This window comes from Mustelus asterias, chromosome 8, assembly GCF_964213995.1.
Source record: "Mustelus asterias chromosome 8, sMusAst1.hap1.1, whole genome shotgun sequence".
NCBI lineage: Eukaryota > Metazoa > Chordata > Chondrichthyes > Carcharhiniformes > Triakidae > Mustelus > Mustelus asterias.
In genome coordinates, this window is record NC_135808.1 from 117,271,779 (window position 1) to 117,290,624 (window position 18,846).

The 18,846-nt window shown below is 44.4% G+C and overlaps 1 protein-coding gene across 1 annotated transcript in view; it reads left to right on the forward strand.

The window, feature by feature from the left end:
* LOC144497479 (dihydropyrimidine dehydrogenase [NADP(+)]-like) overlaps window positions 1–18,846 on the forward strand; it is a 760,900-nt gene that overhangs the window by 122,792 nt on the left and 619,262 nt on the right. Inside the window, exon 2 of the mRNA XM_078218814.1 lies at window positions 1,435–1,545. Within this exon, the coding sequence (XP_078074940.1) occupies window positions 1,435–1,545 (111 nt within the window). The remainder of the gene's footprint in view (window positions 1–1,434; window positions 1,546–18,846) is intronic.

The window sequence follows — 18,846 nt, forward strand, 5'->3', positions numbered from 1 at the left end:
AGGGCAAAGTGACCAATGCCGCAAGGAGCGAGATATTGGGTGATGAGGGCACTGATGTCACTGTCCATCTGCCTGGACTGTCGCAGTCTTCTGTGGCAGTAGTTCATGGTCATCTCCAGGTAGCTTTGTCTTTGTGGTTGATGGGTATGGTCTCCATTGCTTTCTTGCCCCTCCTTCCTCCTCAGTGCCCTCTGAATGTGAGTGGCATGGTGGCACATTGGTTAACACTGCTGCCTCACAGCGCCAGTGACCCAGGTTCAATCCTGGCCTTGGGTGACTGTCTGTCTGGAGTTTGCATGCTCTCCCCGTGTCTGCGTGGGTTTCCCCCAGGTGCTTCAGTTTCCTCCCACTTCCAAAGATGTGCGGGTGAGATGGATTGGCCATGCTAGATTGCCCCTTAGTATCCCAAGATGCGAAGGTTAGATGGAGACTGAGCTGGAGACCTAGCACTTGGGGCATGGGCAGTCTTATTTATTTATTCGTTTATTTATTTATTAGTCACAAGTAGGCTTATATTAACACTGCAATGAAGTTCCTGTGAAAATCCCCTAGTCGCCACACTCCAGCGCCTGTTCGGGTACACTGAGGGAGAACTTAGCATGGCCAATCACCTAACCAGCATGTCTTTTGGACAGTGGGAGGAAACCGGAACACCCGGAGGAAACCCACGCAGACACAGGGAGAATGTGCAGACTCCGCACAGAGAGTGACCCAAGCCAGGAATCAAACTCGGGTCCCGGGCGCTTGGGGCAGCATTTAGGGTGGGGGAAAGGGCCTGGCTAAGGTAGTCTGTCAGAGAGAATTGGTGCAGGCTCGATGGGCCTTTTGTACAGTCGCGATTCTGTGAATGCTGGGGTTCTGCCATCCTTGTGAAGGACATTAACCATCATAGCCTCAGGTGGAGGGATTTCAATTCTCCATCTAGAAATATTTGTTCTGTCGCTGCTATATTTTTCTAGTCATCCCCTCTTGTACAGATGAATTATATGTCCATTAATAAAAATTGATTTTTACTGTGAAATAACTTCCAATACTTCATCTTTTGGGGCAACTTCATCATTGACTTCTCGTTGTCAGACACTAGGTTCATTTTGTAGAGTTATGAACAGCCATGCACGATCATCTGTAGATACCAATTATCTCAAAGCATTTAAACAGAAGTCATAAATTTTATTTTATTTTTTTAAAATCTCTTACGAAAGCGATTCCAGTACCCGAGAATTCGAAATAAACCTTTGGAGACAATTGACGTTGCGATTGCTTGAAATGTCTTTGTTTCTAATGTTATTTTTAAAATGTAATTGTAAAACTACTCTTACTATTTAAGGAGACAGCAGGAGTTTACTTTCTGAATGAATGGAGTTAATTTGTACATGAACTTTGCAGCCTTTAAAATGGAAAACCCTGCTAACATAAACATTTGGTTTTTAATAGAATATACTCACGCTTAATCCACGTGTGAAGACTTGTGCATCTCTGCGATCGACAGCAGCAACAAAGGCCAATAAAATTCATTGGAAACGAAATGCTAATAATAATTGCTCAGTAAGTACATCCCAGATGCAAATATAATGTTTCTGTCAGTTATGCTGCTGAAATATTAAATTACAGTGATTACTTGTGATTTTCTTTTGTTTAAGATAAGTGTGTGTGTGTGTGTCGTAGAATCACAGAATCCCTACAGTGCAGAAGGAGGCCATTCAGCCCATCGAGGCTGCACCAACCACAGTCCCACGCAGACCCTATTCCCATAACCCCACATATTTACCCTGCTAATCCCCTGACACGAGGGTCAATTTAGCATGGCCAATCAACCTAACCCACACATGTTTGGACTGTGAGAGGAAACCGGAGCACCCAGAGGAAACCCACGCAGACACAGGGAGAATGTGCAAACTCCACACAGTCAGTGATCCGAGGCCAGTATTGAATCCGGATCCCTGATCATAGAAATCATAGAAACCCTACAGTGCAGAAGGAGGCCATTCGGCCCATCGAGTCTGCACCGACCACAATCCCACCCAGGCCCTACCCTCACATATTTACCCGCTAATCCCTCTAACCTACGCATCTCAGGACTCTATGGGGCAATTTTTAACCTGGCCAATCAACCTAACCTGCTCATCTTTGGACTGTGGGAGGAAACCGGAGCACCCGGAGGAAACCCACGCAGACACAAGGAGAATGTGCAAACTCCACACAGACAGTGACCCGAGCCGGGAATCGAACCCAGGACCCTGGAGCTGATGCTGTGAGGCAGCAGTGCTAACCACAGTGCCACCGTGCCTTCCCATGTGTGTGTATACAGTAAAGTCACCATAATCCCAGATGACCATAAATTGTGTCTGATGGTCATTTAACCTCAAGGTCACCACATCACAGACGAGGGGCAAGGTTGAGAATACAGGGCCTTCATGAATAAACTCAGCCGGAATTAAACCCATGCTGTTGGCGTTGCTCAATAGGGGGTCAGTTAGCTCAGTTGGCTGGACGGCTGGTTTGTAGTGCAGAGCGACGCCAACAGTGCAGATTCAATTCCCATACAGGCTCACGTTATCAATGAAGGCTCCGCCTTCTCAACTTTGCACCTCGCCTGAGGTGTGGTGACCCTCAGGTTAAATCACAACCAGTTAGCTCTTCCCCCTCAAAGGGGAGAGCAGCTTATGGTCATCTGGGACTACGGTGACTTTGCCTTTACCTTATTTAATGTATATGTATTGTAACACAGTATTTGGCAGAGTAGGTGGCACGGTGGCAGAGTGGTTAGCACTGCTGCCTCACAGCACCAGGGATCTGGGTTCGATTCCCATCTTGGGTCACTGTCTGTCTGTGTGGAGTCTGCAAGCTCTCCCTGTGTCTGCATTGGTTTCCTCCGGGGGCTCCGGTTTCCTCCCATAGTCCAAAAGACGTGCTGGTTAGGTGCATTGGCCATGCTAAATTCTCCCTCCGTGTACCCGAACAGGCGCCGGAATGTGGTGACCAGGGGACTTTCATAGTAACTTCATTGAAGTGTTAATGTAGGGCTACTTATGACACTGATAAACTTAAACTTAAATAAACCTGACCAGAAAAGTCTTAATTACTGCCCAAACAAGTTCTCCATCATTGAAATGAACTTTTACAAGTGTGGAGTCTTATTCCTTCAAATTCTAATTATTGTTGGTAATTTTATGTAACTTTTTCTTTCTATGCCTTTTATTTCTTAACTCCATCTTTCCCTCTGTTTATTTCACTTTCTGTACGTGATTTCACATTGGATTAAATATTCCAACTTATACTTTGTGGATCAGACTCCGAATGCCTCCGTAATAATTCTTCAGTCTGATTGGTTAAGTTCATATATCCTTAGCTCTCTCTGTTAACACAGCTCTCGGATCCCCTGTCGTGAGCACTGCACCAGAATGATTTCTAATTGCCACAACTTCCAGTGCAAATATCTGCAGGCGATCTGTGGTCAAATGTGACTGGCACCATTTAATCGTCATTGACGATAAGATCTGGCCAACAATGGTCTTCCCACATTTCCTACTTATTTTTTCCTCCCTCCTCACTCTAATTGTGCGTTATAATTCATTTGTCTGCCAAGTTTTGAAGTTGAAAAATATATTAATTTAAGTAGTCATTCAGAATGCAACTAAATCTGAAATATCATAGAATTCCTACAGTGACCCAAGATGGGAATCGAACCCAAAAAGAGGCCATTCAGCCCATCGAGTCTGCACCGACAACAACCCCACTCCGGCCCTTTTCCCAGAAACCCCACATATTTACCCTGCTAATCCCCCTGACAGTAAAGGCAATTTAATATGACCAATCAGGATGTTGCCTGGTCTTGACGGTGTTGACTATGAGGAGAGGTTGAATAAACTAGGATTGTTTGCACTGGAAAGATGGAGGTTGAGGAGAGACCTGATAGAGGTCTACAAAATTATGAGGCATAGACAAGGTGGATAATCAGAGGCTTTTTCCCAGGGTGGAAGTGTCAATTACAAGGGAGCGCAGGTTCAAGGTGAGGGGGGAAAGTGTTTCAAGCAGAGAGTGGTGGGTTCCTGGAACGTGCTGCCAGAGGAGGTGGTGGAAGCAGGTGCATTAGCAACGTTTAAGAGGTATCTGGATGGGTACATGAATAGGAAGTGAATAGAGGGATATGGACCGAGTAAGGGCAGAAGGCATTTTGTAGTTTAGTTAGGGCATCATGATCGGCCCAGGCTTGGAGGGCTGATGGGCCTCTTCCTGTGCTGTACTTTTTTTTGTTCTTTGTTCTTGTTCGATCAACCTAATCCCCTTAACTATGGTAGATTTAAATTCCTCCTTGTGAGATGTTTACTGGACTTATTTAGATGTTGATGTTAAATCCCAGTCTTTGCTATTCTAACCCAGTCGCGAGCTTGTTTTGTTTTAAATGGGTTCATGGCTACGTTAAACTAGTGCAGACAGGACCTGATCGCAAATCAGCATGCACAGAAAAAATCAAACTGTGAACTGTCTGCAAGTCCAGTGTCCGATGTTGTTACTCCTGTGGTTGAACTTTAAAGTGATTGGTACCAGAAAATCATTGACACTCGGAATCAAATAAGCGAGCGGAAAGCTCAAGTTATATTTAGCCACTCCAAATTGCCAATCTGAATTTCAAGGACATCATCAGAAAAGTCTCGAGTAAACGAGGGACTATCATGCAGAGTTGAACTAGATTCAGATGTGCACAACTCTGTTAGTTGATGTAGGAAATAGAAATGTCAAACTGATACGGTGGGGAATACGACTCTAAACAGGATTACTCACCCAGCTTTCTTTCCTATTACTTGACTTCCCTCAACCAGATGGATGGAAAGCGCACCTAAAAACATGTTATATTAAAAAGCACCACTGCAGGGTCTATTATACTCACATATTGACAAGCACTTAGCCGGATTCAAGTGTGTACATGCTTGTAATTTTTGAAATCACCCAGAGGACAGAAGGGTTCAAACTTGAGAAAATGTGAACATTGAAAAGCTCAAGCTAATCTTAGTGCCCGTCATGATTTAGTTTCGGAATTAAATCAGTCACATCAGCTTCCAAGCTACGCTGAGCATGTAGCGTCAGTGCAAGGTACTGCTGTTTTGTCCTTGCCCCTGCACCCAGCATCTTCACCCAGGGCTGCTGTATTAGTTTCTCACTAACTCCGTTAAGATCCACGTTTAGACAAACCCCGCTGCAACATATAAAAGCAAATGACTGTGGATGATGGAAATCTGAAATAAAAACAGAAAATCCTGAAGCTACTCAGCGAGACAGAGATAGAAAGAAATTTAGGTTGATCGCTGTTCCTCGGAACTGAGCAGGGTAGAGATGTAACAGGCTTTAGACCACAATGCTATAAGATACAGGAGCAGAATTAGGCCATTCAGCCCACCATTCGGTCATGGAAGCTATCTTTCTCAACCCCATTCTCCCGCCTTTTCCCCATATTTTGATTTCCTTACCAGTCAAGAATCTATCTATCTGTCTTAAATATACTCAGTGACCTGGCCTCTACAGCCTTCTGTGGCAATGAATTCCACAGATTCACCATCCTCTGGCTGTAGAAATTCCTCCTCATCTCAGTTCTAAAGGGTCATTCCTTTACTCTGAGGCTGTGCCCTCTGATCCTGGTCTCTCCTACTAATGGAAACATCTTCTCCACGTCCACTCTATCCAGGCCTTTCAGCATTCTGTGGGTTTCAATGAGATCCCCCCTCATCCTTCTAAACTCCATCGATCGAGTACAGACCCAGAGTCCTCAAACGCTCCTCATACGCCAAGCCTTTCATTCCTGAGATCACTCTCGTGAACCTCCTCTGGACCCTATCCAAGGCCAACACATCCTTCCTTAGATATGGGGCCCAAAATTGCTCACAATATTTCGAATGTGGTCTGACCAGCACCTTATAGAGCCTCAGCAGTACATCCCTGCTCTTGTATTCTCGTCCTCTCAGAATGAATGCTAACATAGCATTTGCCTTCTGAGGCTGGTTCGGAGGTAGGGAAAAGCTGGAACAGGGAGAGGAAGAAAAATAACAAAGGGGAGGTTTGTGATAGGGTAGAAAGCTGGAAAGGGATGATGGCGCAAGGCAAAAGGGGATAGGAGAGAAACAAAATATAGATCAAGAGGAGTTGTAAATGATAATAACAAAATTATTACCAACAGTCGTCCAAGAAATGGGAGTGCTGAATCGAAGGATGAGACGCAATGTGTTATTAATACTTTTGGAACCTTGCGTTATGTTACTAAATGCATATTTTTTTATTAAACTAGAATGTGCCTCACTCAAAGAGGGAGTTGGTGGCATTGTGGTAATGTCAGCTGACCAGTAATCCTGAGAGCATGGGTTCAAATCCCAACCACGGTCGCTGATAGAATTTGAATTCAATTAATAAATTTAGAATTAAAATCTAGTCATAGTCATGGTGTCCATGGAACTACCATCAATTGTTGGAGGAAAGCCATCTGGTTCTTTCATGATCTTCAGGGAAGGAAATCTGCCCATCTTTACCTGGTCTGGTCTACATGTGACTCCAGACGCCATGTGGTTGACTTTTGATAGCCCTCTGAAATGACCCAGTGAGCCACCCGGTTCAAGGGCAGTTGGGGATGGGCAACATGTGTTAGCCTTTCCAGTTATGGCCATGAATGAATTTTTAAAAAAACTCTGTTGTGAGAGCCAATCAGCAGATCAGTCTCTAGGTGCAAAAGTACAACAAGTGGCCGGGCTAGATTTGGGAGTTGGTTAAGGGCTGCTGACACAGAAAGGTGGGGGCAAATGAGCCAAAAGCTTTGTGTTGTTCTATTGCTGGTGCAGCATTCATGTTTTTTGAGAGGGCCACTGATTTACATCGAGGAGTGGGTCAGAATGGGCACAAGGCTGCAAAATTGGGGGAAGATCGATGTGCCAACCAGCACAGGGTTATTGAGTTGTCGAGTCGGTGGTAAACCAAGGCCCGTTGGCACATCATATATTGGGATTTTGAAAATGCAGATCCAATGGCCAATTGGAGTCCAGTGGCGCAAAAGAATGGTTTGAAAGCATCGAACTGTTCAGTCTGCAGTGGAAGGAGAGACTGAGGAGGAGAGACAGAAAGAGGAAACTGAGGAGGGAATAAAGTTGAGAGTTGGTGAGCGTGATGATTTCAATCAGGCCATTGAGGTTGGCCTATTGGAATATGAACTCCCTGTTTAAGGAGTCAATTGATGAGCCAATCAGAGTCTTTTCCTTGTGTTTAACCGGGAGTGTCAGTTCCTCTGGCACTACGGAAGGTAGACTGCTGATTGATAGCACTCTGTGTACTGCTGTTAGAGTTTGTAAATAAAGGGATTTTGGTGAAGGGACTTTTGCCTCTGAAGATTTATTACAATGAGCCAATGAGGGAGAGGTGTTCAAGGAAAAGGGGGCGGGAGCAGAGAGGAAAAGCCAGAGGTGGAAAAATGGTGCACCCATTTTATTGAGTTTGATGGTCAGCCATGACCCAAATGAATGTTAGTATGATTTTGTGATTGGAATGGGTCTACCAGTGATTTGGACCCATTGCGCTTGAAGTTTGAATTAAGTTGGCGCTAAAATACAGCCCCCAATACAACTAACAAGAGTCCCTAGTGACAATTTATCTTATTATGGGCATTCGTGTTAACGAGTTATTGTTGTTTCCCAGATCTTCTGAAATGCGTGCGTAAACTGTGACCCTAAAGATAGCTCCAAGCCAAACTTTATTCTGCTTCATTTTAAGAGTTGAGCGACATATCTGCCAGTAGGATTTGAATTAATTGCTGCGTTGTGGAACACAATGTAAATAGCTTCTTTCAAATTAATTTTAAAACAAGTTTCGCAAAAAAAATTTTTTTTATAATCTAAAAAATCCCAGCGAGAGAATACATTGAGGTTTCAAGCCTCTGGCAACTGTAATCCTTTGAAAGCAGCAGCAATTAGATTATTGGAGCCATTTCGATTTCCCTTCCAAGAAAATAGTGTTATTTTTCATCTGCGCACTTCTGAAGATCCAGCCCGAATATGCATTTTAATTGATGTGGAAAATGATTTTCGCATTCTAAGAATGTTGTTTGTCAAATTTCTTTTGAGGAAAGCATTAAAATCTAATGGTTTTATTAAAATATACAGTTCTAGTTTCTATGTTTCTATCGCTCTTGGGGCTAAAAGGATCATGGGACATGGCGGGCGGAGGGGGAGAATCAGGATTTTGAATTCGATGATCAGCTATGATCAAAATGAATGGCGGAGCAGACTCGAAGGGCCGAATGGCCTATGAGGTAACTATTCTTCCTAAGCAGATGAGTCACACAGACGTACAGGGCGGGATTTTACGGCCTGAAACCGTAAAATCCCACCCGAGGTTAGCGAATCTTGCTATGCTCGCCCACTCCGATTCCAGTGGTGGTCATGTTGGTAAGATTCCGGTCACAGATTGATCAGCGAGTTTGTAGACCCAGTCACTGTGAAGCGTAACTCTATATAGGGACAGCACGTAGTGAATGAGATGAGTGTTGATTGTGTGTAAGTCATTTACTTGCCAGTGATATCACAAATGACATCCAATTGAGGGTTTTGATATATCAGAGTTATTTGGCAAATGATGAAGTAATGAGTTAGAAAGGTGTTCATGAGTGGAGCAAATCCTATTTCTTATGCTTCTTTATTGTTGGATGCAAATAATACATGACGAATGAATAAAACATTTGTTTTATTCATTAGCTATGCATTTTTATGTAGCTTTAATGAGGGCTATTAAAAATGCGGAGGGCTCATTTATACTCATTAGGCTCTGTGAGCTGCATCTAGTTACATAGAAATATTCAAGGCTAGAATAGATCACTTTAGTCAATCCAAGCACTGAATTTCCGAGGCCTGGATCGGGCCAAAATGGAGGCAGGTGGCCTGGAACATCGGCAGCATCATCGCGGCGTGTCTGGGTAGGCCACCTCTGTTTTCCGCATCACCAATTTTTTGTGAGGGGGGTGAGTGAAGCACAGATCTTTTTCAAGCCCAATTTACATCAAGAGGGCTGGTTAAAAATCCATCCTCATAAAGTTTTGGATTTTCCTTGAGATGACTGGTGTTAAGCAGCCGTCTGCTGTAGGCTAGCTGAGGGTGGCAAGGACCACGTCAAGATGAGTCATGGAGGCCAGGCAAGTTTAAAAGACGTAAGTGTTCGTGCTCTTAGGTGAAAGGGCTTAACCCTTCAAAGCTAAAGTTGCAGCAGCCCATCTCAGGGGAAGGGGACAGCACTAAGAACTTTAGGGGGTTGTGCACTCCCCCCCACCTCCTGGCATCGCACGGGCATCAAAACATTGGGCAAGGCTGTTTGCACTCCACCTGAGCACCAGGAAGGCTGCAAATGGAATTGGATGCTGCATCCTCGGAGATCAAGGCCATTGGGTGTTGAGGGGAAACAGGAAGGGCAGATCGCCTGACATCAGGAGGTCAGAGGAGAAGGGAAGAAGAACATAAAGGAGATGGAGACACTACCTTGAGTAAAGGATCTACTGGTAGTGGTGAAGTTATGAGGATATGATTGAGAACCAGTGCTGAAGGAGACTGCGACTCCAGGATGAGGAACTATCTGCCTTCCCTTCTGGATACCAAGCCTCTGGCTCCTTTGTGACATTTTACTTTCCCTTGGTCCGGTGGGAAGCTTTGGCGCCATCTCCCAGGACAGCCAGCAGCCTCAGTGATGGCTGCCGTGGATGTCTGATTGAGTCGCCACTTCACCTGACCCACCTCCATTCCTGCCCTCAATGGCTCGAATTAGAGAGGAAGCCCATCTCTATGCCAATTAGGGTTCACCCCAATGAAAATCTGAACTGCAACCAATTTCCCATCAGAGGCGGGTTTCTGATGCAGAAACAGAGCTGGCTTCTGTTTCTCACTTCTGCCCCAAAGTTCAAAGCTTGTTCTCTACCTCTTGTACTGTCAATTGCCTCGTTGGTTGGTTCCACAAATTGGTCGATGTGCATTCTAAAGTTAGTGACTTGTAAACCTCTAATGTCTTTGTTTTTCCATTTGCTTGCCGGTTTGACAATCTGTTCAGTCGATTAAAAAGTTTAACTTCCACCTGATCTTGTCACCATATTTAGCAATGATGGCTGCCAAAAGCAGGACAAATCCAACCCAGCCAATTACCACCCCAACAGACTACTCTTGGTAATCAGCAAAGTGATGGAAGGTGTAGGCAACATGAGGCACTTCCACAATAAGAACTCATTGATGCTCTCTTTGGATTCAGCCATGACCCCTCAGCTCCCGACCTCCTTACAGCTTTGGTTCAAACATGGTCAAAAGAGCTAAATTCTAGAGGTGAGGTGCGACTGACTGCCCTGGACATCAATTTGATTGAGTGTGGAATCAGGGAGCCCTAGCAAAATTGAACCCACAGAGAAAACATTCCATTAATTGGAGTCATACCTAGCACAAAGAAAAGGGTTTGTGGTTGTTGGGAGCCAATCATTTCCTCCCACACAATGCTGTTGGAGCTCTTTAGGCCAGTGTCCTGGGCCCAAACATCTGCTGCTGCTTCATCAATTACATTCTTTCCATCATAAGGTCAGAAGTGGGCATATCCATTGATGTACAACATTCGTGACTCTTCAGGTACTGAAGGAGTTTGTGCCCATTTGCAGCAAGATCTGGGTATCATTCAGCCTTGGGTTGAGTGGCAACTAACATTCACACCTTACAATTGCCTGGAAGTGGCCAAGTCCAACAAAAGAGAATTTAACCATAGACCCTTGGCATTCAAAAGCATCACTGAATCCACTATTGTCAATATCCTGGGGGCTTGTCCTTGACCAGGAACATAAGAACGTAAGAAATAGGAGCAGGAGTAGGCCATTCAGCCCTTTGAGCCTGTTCTGCCATTCATTTTAATCATGGCTGGCTTATTTGCAGATGCAAAGGGACCAAGTCAGGTTCTACATCCACCTCTGACACATTGGCTTGCCATGGATATAGCTGGTCATAGACCAGCTGTGCTCAGTAAAGTATTGGCCCAGATATTCACTGCTGGGTAGGTGAGCGGAGTTGGAATATTTCCAGGCTTCATTAACCCAGCCCAGGATAAAGAGGCCTGGAAGTGAGGGTGGAAAGGTTGGGGGGGGATGTGATGGTAGTTGGGGGGGGCGGCTGGATGAGAAGTTGGGCCCCTTGAATGTGTGTGGAGGCAGGCAGGCTGGAGGTGCTACCACTGTGCACTGGCACTGTGTGAAAGATTGAGGGGAAAAAAACAATAAAACAAAAACATCCCTCCAGCCCTCAATCCTCAACCCACATACTCCTTATGCCCCATCCATGCCACCTTGTGCCTCTGTACCCACCCTTGTGGAACTCCATCCCCTCCATGACAACCTATGGACCTCATGCACTATGCTAACCCATGCCACCACTCATTTCCATGGTCCTTCATAGCCCCTATGTCAACCGAGTGTCAACTTCTGCCCCCACACACCGCCCTTTTCCCTTACCCCCACCATGCCAACTCACCTAATATCCACCATGGTCAAACCTCAGGAGCCAATCTAACATGAAATAAAATTGCCTGTTGATGTTGTCACTATGTTAAATAAACCTATCTTATTGATAAAATAAAAGCATTCAATACATAGAAATTCCTTCAGCTAATCTCTTTTGGAAACAAACATTCCACTTAAGTGCTTAATCTTCTACTAAAACTAACATTTCTATTATATGACCACTTGAAGCTGTCAATCAAACTGTTCACTTAACAGGCACTCCACTGTGATAATGTTAGGTTGTAAAATCAAATATGCAGCATCATGATACCTCTCAGTCTTATGTCAACAGACCATCAAATAGCAAGCACTGATTTTGTTCTTAATCCTCACTTTTTTTTAAACTTTAAATCCTTGTAGTGTCAAACCTATTTGCAGTTTTGACAATTTCAATGAATTTAGACAGTTCTTTGACAGCTTGGCGGTTCCTTGACAGCGGTAGCAGTTCCATTGTGTCTATGCGCTTTTCATGCATATTCATGTCTGGTTTTAACAATCCAAAATGGCACTTGTCCTCTCGCATACAGCGCCTTACCTCTCTCAAAGGGTACATGACCTCTGCCAAAAGGTACCTGTCCTCTCCAAAAGAATACATTACTTCTGCTAAAGGGATATTGTATATTTCAAAATGAATACCTTATCTTTACCAAAGGGCTTCTGACCTTTTCCAAATGTGTCCTAGCACTATATCCAAAAGGGTACTGTACCCCTCCAAAATGACTCCACAAGGTTCAGACCTGCTACTACTAGGTCTACCGTGTAGACTTCAGGTTTTGGACACCTACCTCACTGAAAGCACACATCAATAGGGGGTAGTAGCCGTTGTTTTATATGGGCAACTGCCCCCATGAAGCACAGGTATTCAACATAGAACCTGCTCATTCCCTTCTTTGCAAAAGTGGCAGAGGCTGGGTTTGGGAGATGGGATATCTGGATAGAGCCTCTCTGTCTGTGTGCAAATTCTGGCCATAGTCAAGAATTACCAAGAATATTGTGTGCAATTTTGGTCTCCTTTTCTGAGGGAGGATGTTCTTGCTCTCAAGGGAGTGCAGCAAATGTTTACCAGGCTGATTCCAGGGATGGCGGGACTGATGTATGAGGAGAGATTGACTAGGTTAGGATTGTTTTCACTGAATTTCAGATGATTGAGAGGGGAATCTCATAGACACTTATAAAATTCTAACAGGACGAGATAGGGTAGATGCAGGGAGGATATTCCTGATGGTGAGTGTGTCCAGAACCAGAGATCACAGACTGAGGATTCAGGGTAGACCATTTAGTACGGAGGTGAGGAGACATTTCTTCACCCAAAGAGTGGTGAGCCTGTGGAATTCATTACCACAGGAAGTAGTTGATGCCAAAACATTGAATGTATTCAAGAGGTGGCTGGATATAGCACTTGGGGCGAATGGGATCAAAGGTTATGGGGAGAAAGCAGGATTAGGCTGCTGAGTTGGACGATCAGCCATGATCGTGATGAATGGCGGAGCAGGCGCGAAGGGCCAAATGGCCTCCTCCTGCTCCTATCTTCTATGTTTCTATGTTTCTATATAGCCTCATCAGTGATTGTTAGAGAGAGAGAGCTGCCAGGTTCCAGCAGCAGGTAAATTTTGTAAGAACATACAGACTAGAATGTAGTATCAGGAAGAGCAGGCCTACTGGGATCACAGTGTTAGCAGCTCCTGGTCTGTACCCTTTCCATATTGCTGCACCTCCTTCTCTGAGGACTTGCCCGATGGTTGCAAAGAAATGGCCCAAAATTGGAATTCTCTTCATTAGCGATTTCATAGAAATCATAGAAACCCTACAGTGCAGAAGGAGGCCATTCGGCCCATCGAGTCTGCACCGACCACAATCCCACCCAGGCCCTACCCCCACATATTTACCCGCTAATCCCTCTAACCTACGCATCTCAGGACACTAAGGGGCAATTTTTAACCTGGCCAATCAACCTAACCCGCACATCTTTGGACTGTGGGAGGAAACTGGAGCACCCGGAGGAAACCCACGCAGACACGAGGAGAATGTGCAAACTCCACACAGACAGTGACCCGAGCCGGGAATCGAACCCTGGACCCTGGAACTAACCACTGTGCTACCCTGCTGATTTGTTAAGGGATGGCCAGCAAGTGTCTACATTAACATGCAAACCTGGCCAATGCCCAATAATGGGGTCATGTGAGGGGAAAATGCCTGCTCATTCCTGTGCAAGACTAGATTGCTACCTGGAGTGAGCACGTTGTCTTATGAGGATAGGTTGGAGAGGCTGGGTTTGTTTCCACTAGAGCTTGGAAGAGTGGGGGGTGTCTTGATTGAAGTCTCTAAGATCCTGAATGGTATTGACAAGGTGATGTGGGGAAGGATTTTTCCTCTTGTGGTGTGTCCAAAACTAACGGGCATTGTTTTAAAATTAGGGGTCGCTCTTGTAAAACAGAGATGAGGAGAAATTATTTTGCTCAGAGGATTTTGTGACTTTGGAATTCTCTGCCTCAGAAGGTGGTAGAAGTGGGGGGTAATTGAATATTTTTAAGGAGGTCGACAAGAATTTGACTTGATTTATTATTGTCATATCCACTGGGACACAATGAAAAGTATTGTTTCTTGAACACTATACAAAACATACTGTTCATGGAGTACATAGGGGAGAAGGAAAGGATAGGATGCAGAATATAGTGTTGCAATTACAGGTTGGGTGAAGAGAAAGATCAGCTTAATATATAATAGCAGCATTCAAAAGTCTGATGGCAGCAGGGGGGAAGCTGTTCTTGAGCCGGTTTGTGCGTATTCTCAGACTTTTGTATCTTTTTCCTGACAGAAGAAGGTAGAAAAGAGTATGTCCGAGGTGCGTGGGATCCTTAATTATGCTGGCTGCTTTCCCGAGGCAGCAGGAAGTGTAGACAAAGTCAGTGGATGGGAGGCTGGTTTGCGTGATGGATGGGTTATGTTCACAACTCTTTGTAGTCTCTTGCGGTCTTGGTAGAAGTGAGGATAAGCGGGAAGTGTAGATGGAGTCAATGGATGTGAGGCTGGTTTACGTGATGGACAGGGCTATGTTCACAGCCCTTTGTAGTTTCTTGTGGTCTTGGTCAGAGCAGGAGCCATGCCAAGCTGTGATACATTCGGAAAGGATGCCTTCTATGGTGCATCTGCAAAAATTGGCGAGAGTCGTGGCGGACATGCTGAATTTCCTTAGCCTCCTGAGAAAGTAGAGGCGTTGGTGAGAACGTGTGGAACTCCAAACATGAACAGATCAGCCATGGTCTTACTGAATGGCGGAGCAGGCTCAAGGGGCTACAGGGCCTACTCCTGCTGCTATTTCACATGTTCGTCAGACTCGTTCCCAGTTCCCTGCCAGCCCGAGTCAATTTCTTGGCCTGTAGCTTCACATTACCCTTTTGCACTAGTCTTGGAGCGTGTTTTGTGTTTAAGGCATAACTGTGGTGCACCACATGCACATTGCTTTTTTTTTGTCTTTAAACACTTACAGTGACATAGCATCTTGTTAAATTGGGTTCCTTTGTGCAGTATATCATGTGGACGTGATCATTGGGAAACTTCATCAGTTTTCCATGACATTTAGTATAAGATTAAAGATTTCGCTAATGAAGAGATGTGGAGAACAAAATCTAATTTTAAATGCATGATTAACAAGAACGGTTATGGTCTGGGCAAATAACTCGCAGCAATCTTCCAGTCCTGATGGGTTTCATTAAATAAGCTTTAAAAACATTATGCTGATGTGTAGACAGTTACAATTGGGTTCTGAATCTCTGAAAACTATTCTGGAAACAAGGTGTCATGTGGGAAGTTAAGAAATCATTTTCTTTCGGAATCAACCTGTATTTCTTCGGATGTTTTTACTGAAGCATGGTAGAAAGGTGTAATGATAATGCAAGGTGCTTGTCAGTTGAGTGAAGAAGAAAGCTTACCAGTGTAGTTTGCAACTAATTATAACTTTTCCATTTTGTTTTATGTCTAAATGCTCACAATAATGTACCAAAGTAGCAAAAAGATGACAAATAGCTTCAAAAGCAGCTGGCAAGAGAGATTGATATCTCTGCACTTAAGACAAGTAGATTTTGCAACTTAAACTGTAGGCATATCTATTACTTATAATGGAAAAAAGAAATAGATAAGCACAAAATACATGTGGTTAGCACTGCTGCCTCACAACACCAGGGTCCCGGGTTTGATTCCAGCCTTGGGTAACTGTCTATGAGGAGGTTGCACGTTCACCCCGTGTCTGTGTGGGTTTCCTTTGGGTGCTCTGGTTTCCTCCCACAGTCCAAAGATGTGTAGGTTAGGTGGATTGGCCGTGCTAAATTGTCCCAAGACATGTAGGTTAGGGGGATTAGCGGGGTAAATACATGGGGTTATGGGGATAGGGCCTGGAGGGGATGAGTCAGTGCAGACTGGATGGGCCAGATGGTCTCCTTCTGCCCTGTAGGAATTCTATGATTCACATAAAAGCCTGAAGGCAAAGGCGCAAATTTTGGAGAGATCACATTGGCGGCATTTGTGTAAGGGCATCCAAAAACCTGTTTCTCTGTAAATCTGAACTTTAGTATTGAGAGAGGTGGATTTTGATAAATTCTAAGCACGTTTCTAGTCACATTTGATAGAATTTGTTTTTAACCTTTATCTAAGGTTTTATTTAAGGAAAACCTGGTGACATTTGGATTCCCAACAACTTGCACTTATTTATAAAGGATTTAAAATAGTAAAACAAAATTCAAGTTACTTTGTAGAGATGTTGGGGGAGAAAAGGACAGTGAAGCATTAGAAGGAGAGAGCAGGAGCTTGGTCAAAGAGGCGAATTTTCAGCAATGTCTTCCCATAGATGGCACAGTGGTTAGCACTGCTGCCTCACAGCGCCAGGGACCTGGGTTCGATTCCCGGCTTGGGACACTGTCTGTGTGGAGTCTGCACGTTCTCCCCGTGTCTGCGTGGGTTTCCTCCTCCGGTTTCTAAATCAAGATGGTGAGTGGTTTGGACGGTGGTGGTGTTCCCATGTATCTGCTGCCCTTGTCCTTCTAGATGATAGTGGTTCTGGGTTTGGAAGGTGCTGCCCAGGGAGCGTTGGTGAGTGCATCTTGTAGATGGTACACACTGCTACCACTGTTCATCGGTGGATAAGGGAGTGAATGTTTGTGGAAGGTATGCCAATCAAGCGGGCTGCTTTGCCTTGATGGTGTCAAGCTTCTTGATTGTCGATGGAGCTGCACTCATCCAGGCAAGTGGTGAATATTCCATCACAATCCTGGGCGGCACGGTGGCACAGTGGTTAGCGTTGCTGCCTCACAGTGCGAGGGATCTTGGTTCGATTCCTTGCTTGGGTCACGGTCTGTGTGGAGACTGCACGTTTTCCCCGTGTCTGCGTGCGTTTCCTCTGGGTGCTACGGTTTCCTCCCACAGTCCAAAAGACGTGTATTGGCCATTGGCCATGCACACATGAGGACGGCCTAAACCGAGATCTTGGGTTTATGTCACACTATCAGTAACGCCCACAGCTTGCCTCCTGGACTTGCAGAATCTCACTGGCTGTCCTGTCTGGAGACAATACACATCTCTTTAACCTGTGCTTAATGCTCCCTCCACTCACATTGTCTGTATCTTTAAGACCTGGTTGGCTGTAGAGATTCGCATTCTAATCAGTATTCTGTAACTTGTTTGAGAGCAGATATCCACTCCATCTGACGAAGGAGCAGCGCTCCGAAAGCCAATGGCATTTTCTACCCAATAAACCTGTTGGACTTTAACCTGGTGTTGTTAAAACTCTTACTGTGTTTACCCCAGTCCAACACCAGCATCTCCACATCATGGAAGGCAGAGAGCCAGAGGAACCCAATGCAGATTCAGGAGTGGGTTTAGGGAGTAGCTGTTGTAGCGTTCAACAGTTTAATTGTTCTTTGTTTGATTATGTGAATTTGTTCATTATTTAAGCCCACTGTGGTTCATTAGTTAAGCCAAGGATTGGATGCAGAAAAATAAGTAAAACAAACTGTAAAAGGTGCTGGAAGCTGGAGCTGTGGATCAGACGTTTTAATGCACTATGAATGCATTCCTGTTGCACATATATATAAGCTGCTCCGCCATCTCTGTACAGCTCCGAGATATAAAATATACAACAACCGCGTATATGGTGAGGGGTACAAAATAGGTATAACTTTATAGAGTCCCGACAGTGCAGGAGGAGGCCATTCGGCCCATCGACCACAATCCCACCCAGACCCTATTCCCATAACCCCAAATATTTACCCTGCTAATCCCCCTGACACTAGTGTCAATTTAGTATGGCCAATCAACCTAACCCACACATCTTTGGACTGTGGGAGGAAATCGGAGCACCTGAAGGAAGCCCACGCGGACATGGGGAGAATGTGCAAACTCCGCACCGACAGTGACCCGAGGCTGGAATTGAACCCGGGTCCCTGGCGCCGTGAAGCAGCAGTGCTAACCACTGTGCCACCGTGCTGCCCATGTCCAGAACAACCATTTCTTGTGAATTAATGGCTACACTGCTGCTTTGATCTTGCAAAAATGGCATTCAGAGCACAGTCAGGTTTTAAGAAGAGGCTTTCTTTGATAAATTGGTAATAATTTGGCTTGTCATTTGTCATTTAGAAAAATTGATCTTGCTCTTTTCAATTGGCCATATAAAATGTTCATTACACAACTAACTTCATCTAAAGGAGACCAGAAATGTGAAACTTTCGAGAGAGAGGTCTTAAAATTTCTTCTTGATCTCTAAAAGGTAATTAACATGACAATTTAGACTATTCAGCATGACTGATAGACTGTATTTCTTTGGTTGCTGAAGGATTGGAACCAAAGTGTTCTATAGAGTATTTTCCTACCCTTGCATGCATTCTTGCATCTATCAATTTGTTCTTTATGCTGTATTTATCGATCACCTTTTTAAAGGACCCAATCAATGCATTTGAAGGTAAACAACTCCACTTAGATAATATTAATTAAGGGAAAAATTGCATTTCTTTCACTTAGTATTCTTATTAGAGGCATACCAATTTTATATTCATGCCCTGGAATTATATAATCAGATTAAATCGACACCAACAATGTGCGTTTCTAAAGCACCTTAAATACAGCCAATTAAATGATGATATCCAACTACGTCTGTGTGTTTGTCCTATAATATTCTTTTGACAATGAAAAATAAACTATAACCCTGCCATTCATCGCTGAATGATCTGCAGTTGTAGCGATGGGCTGAATTTTAAGCCCTTTCCCAATTTTAGCTCAAATTGGAAGATGAGTGCACAATTGACCAGATTCAAGGAGGGCGTTTG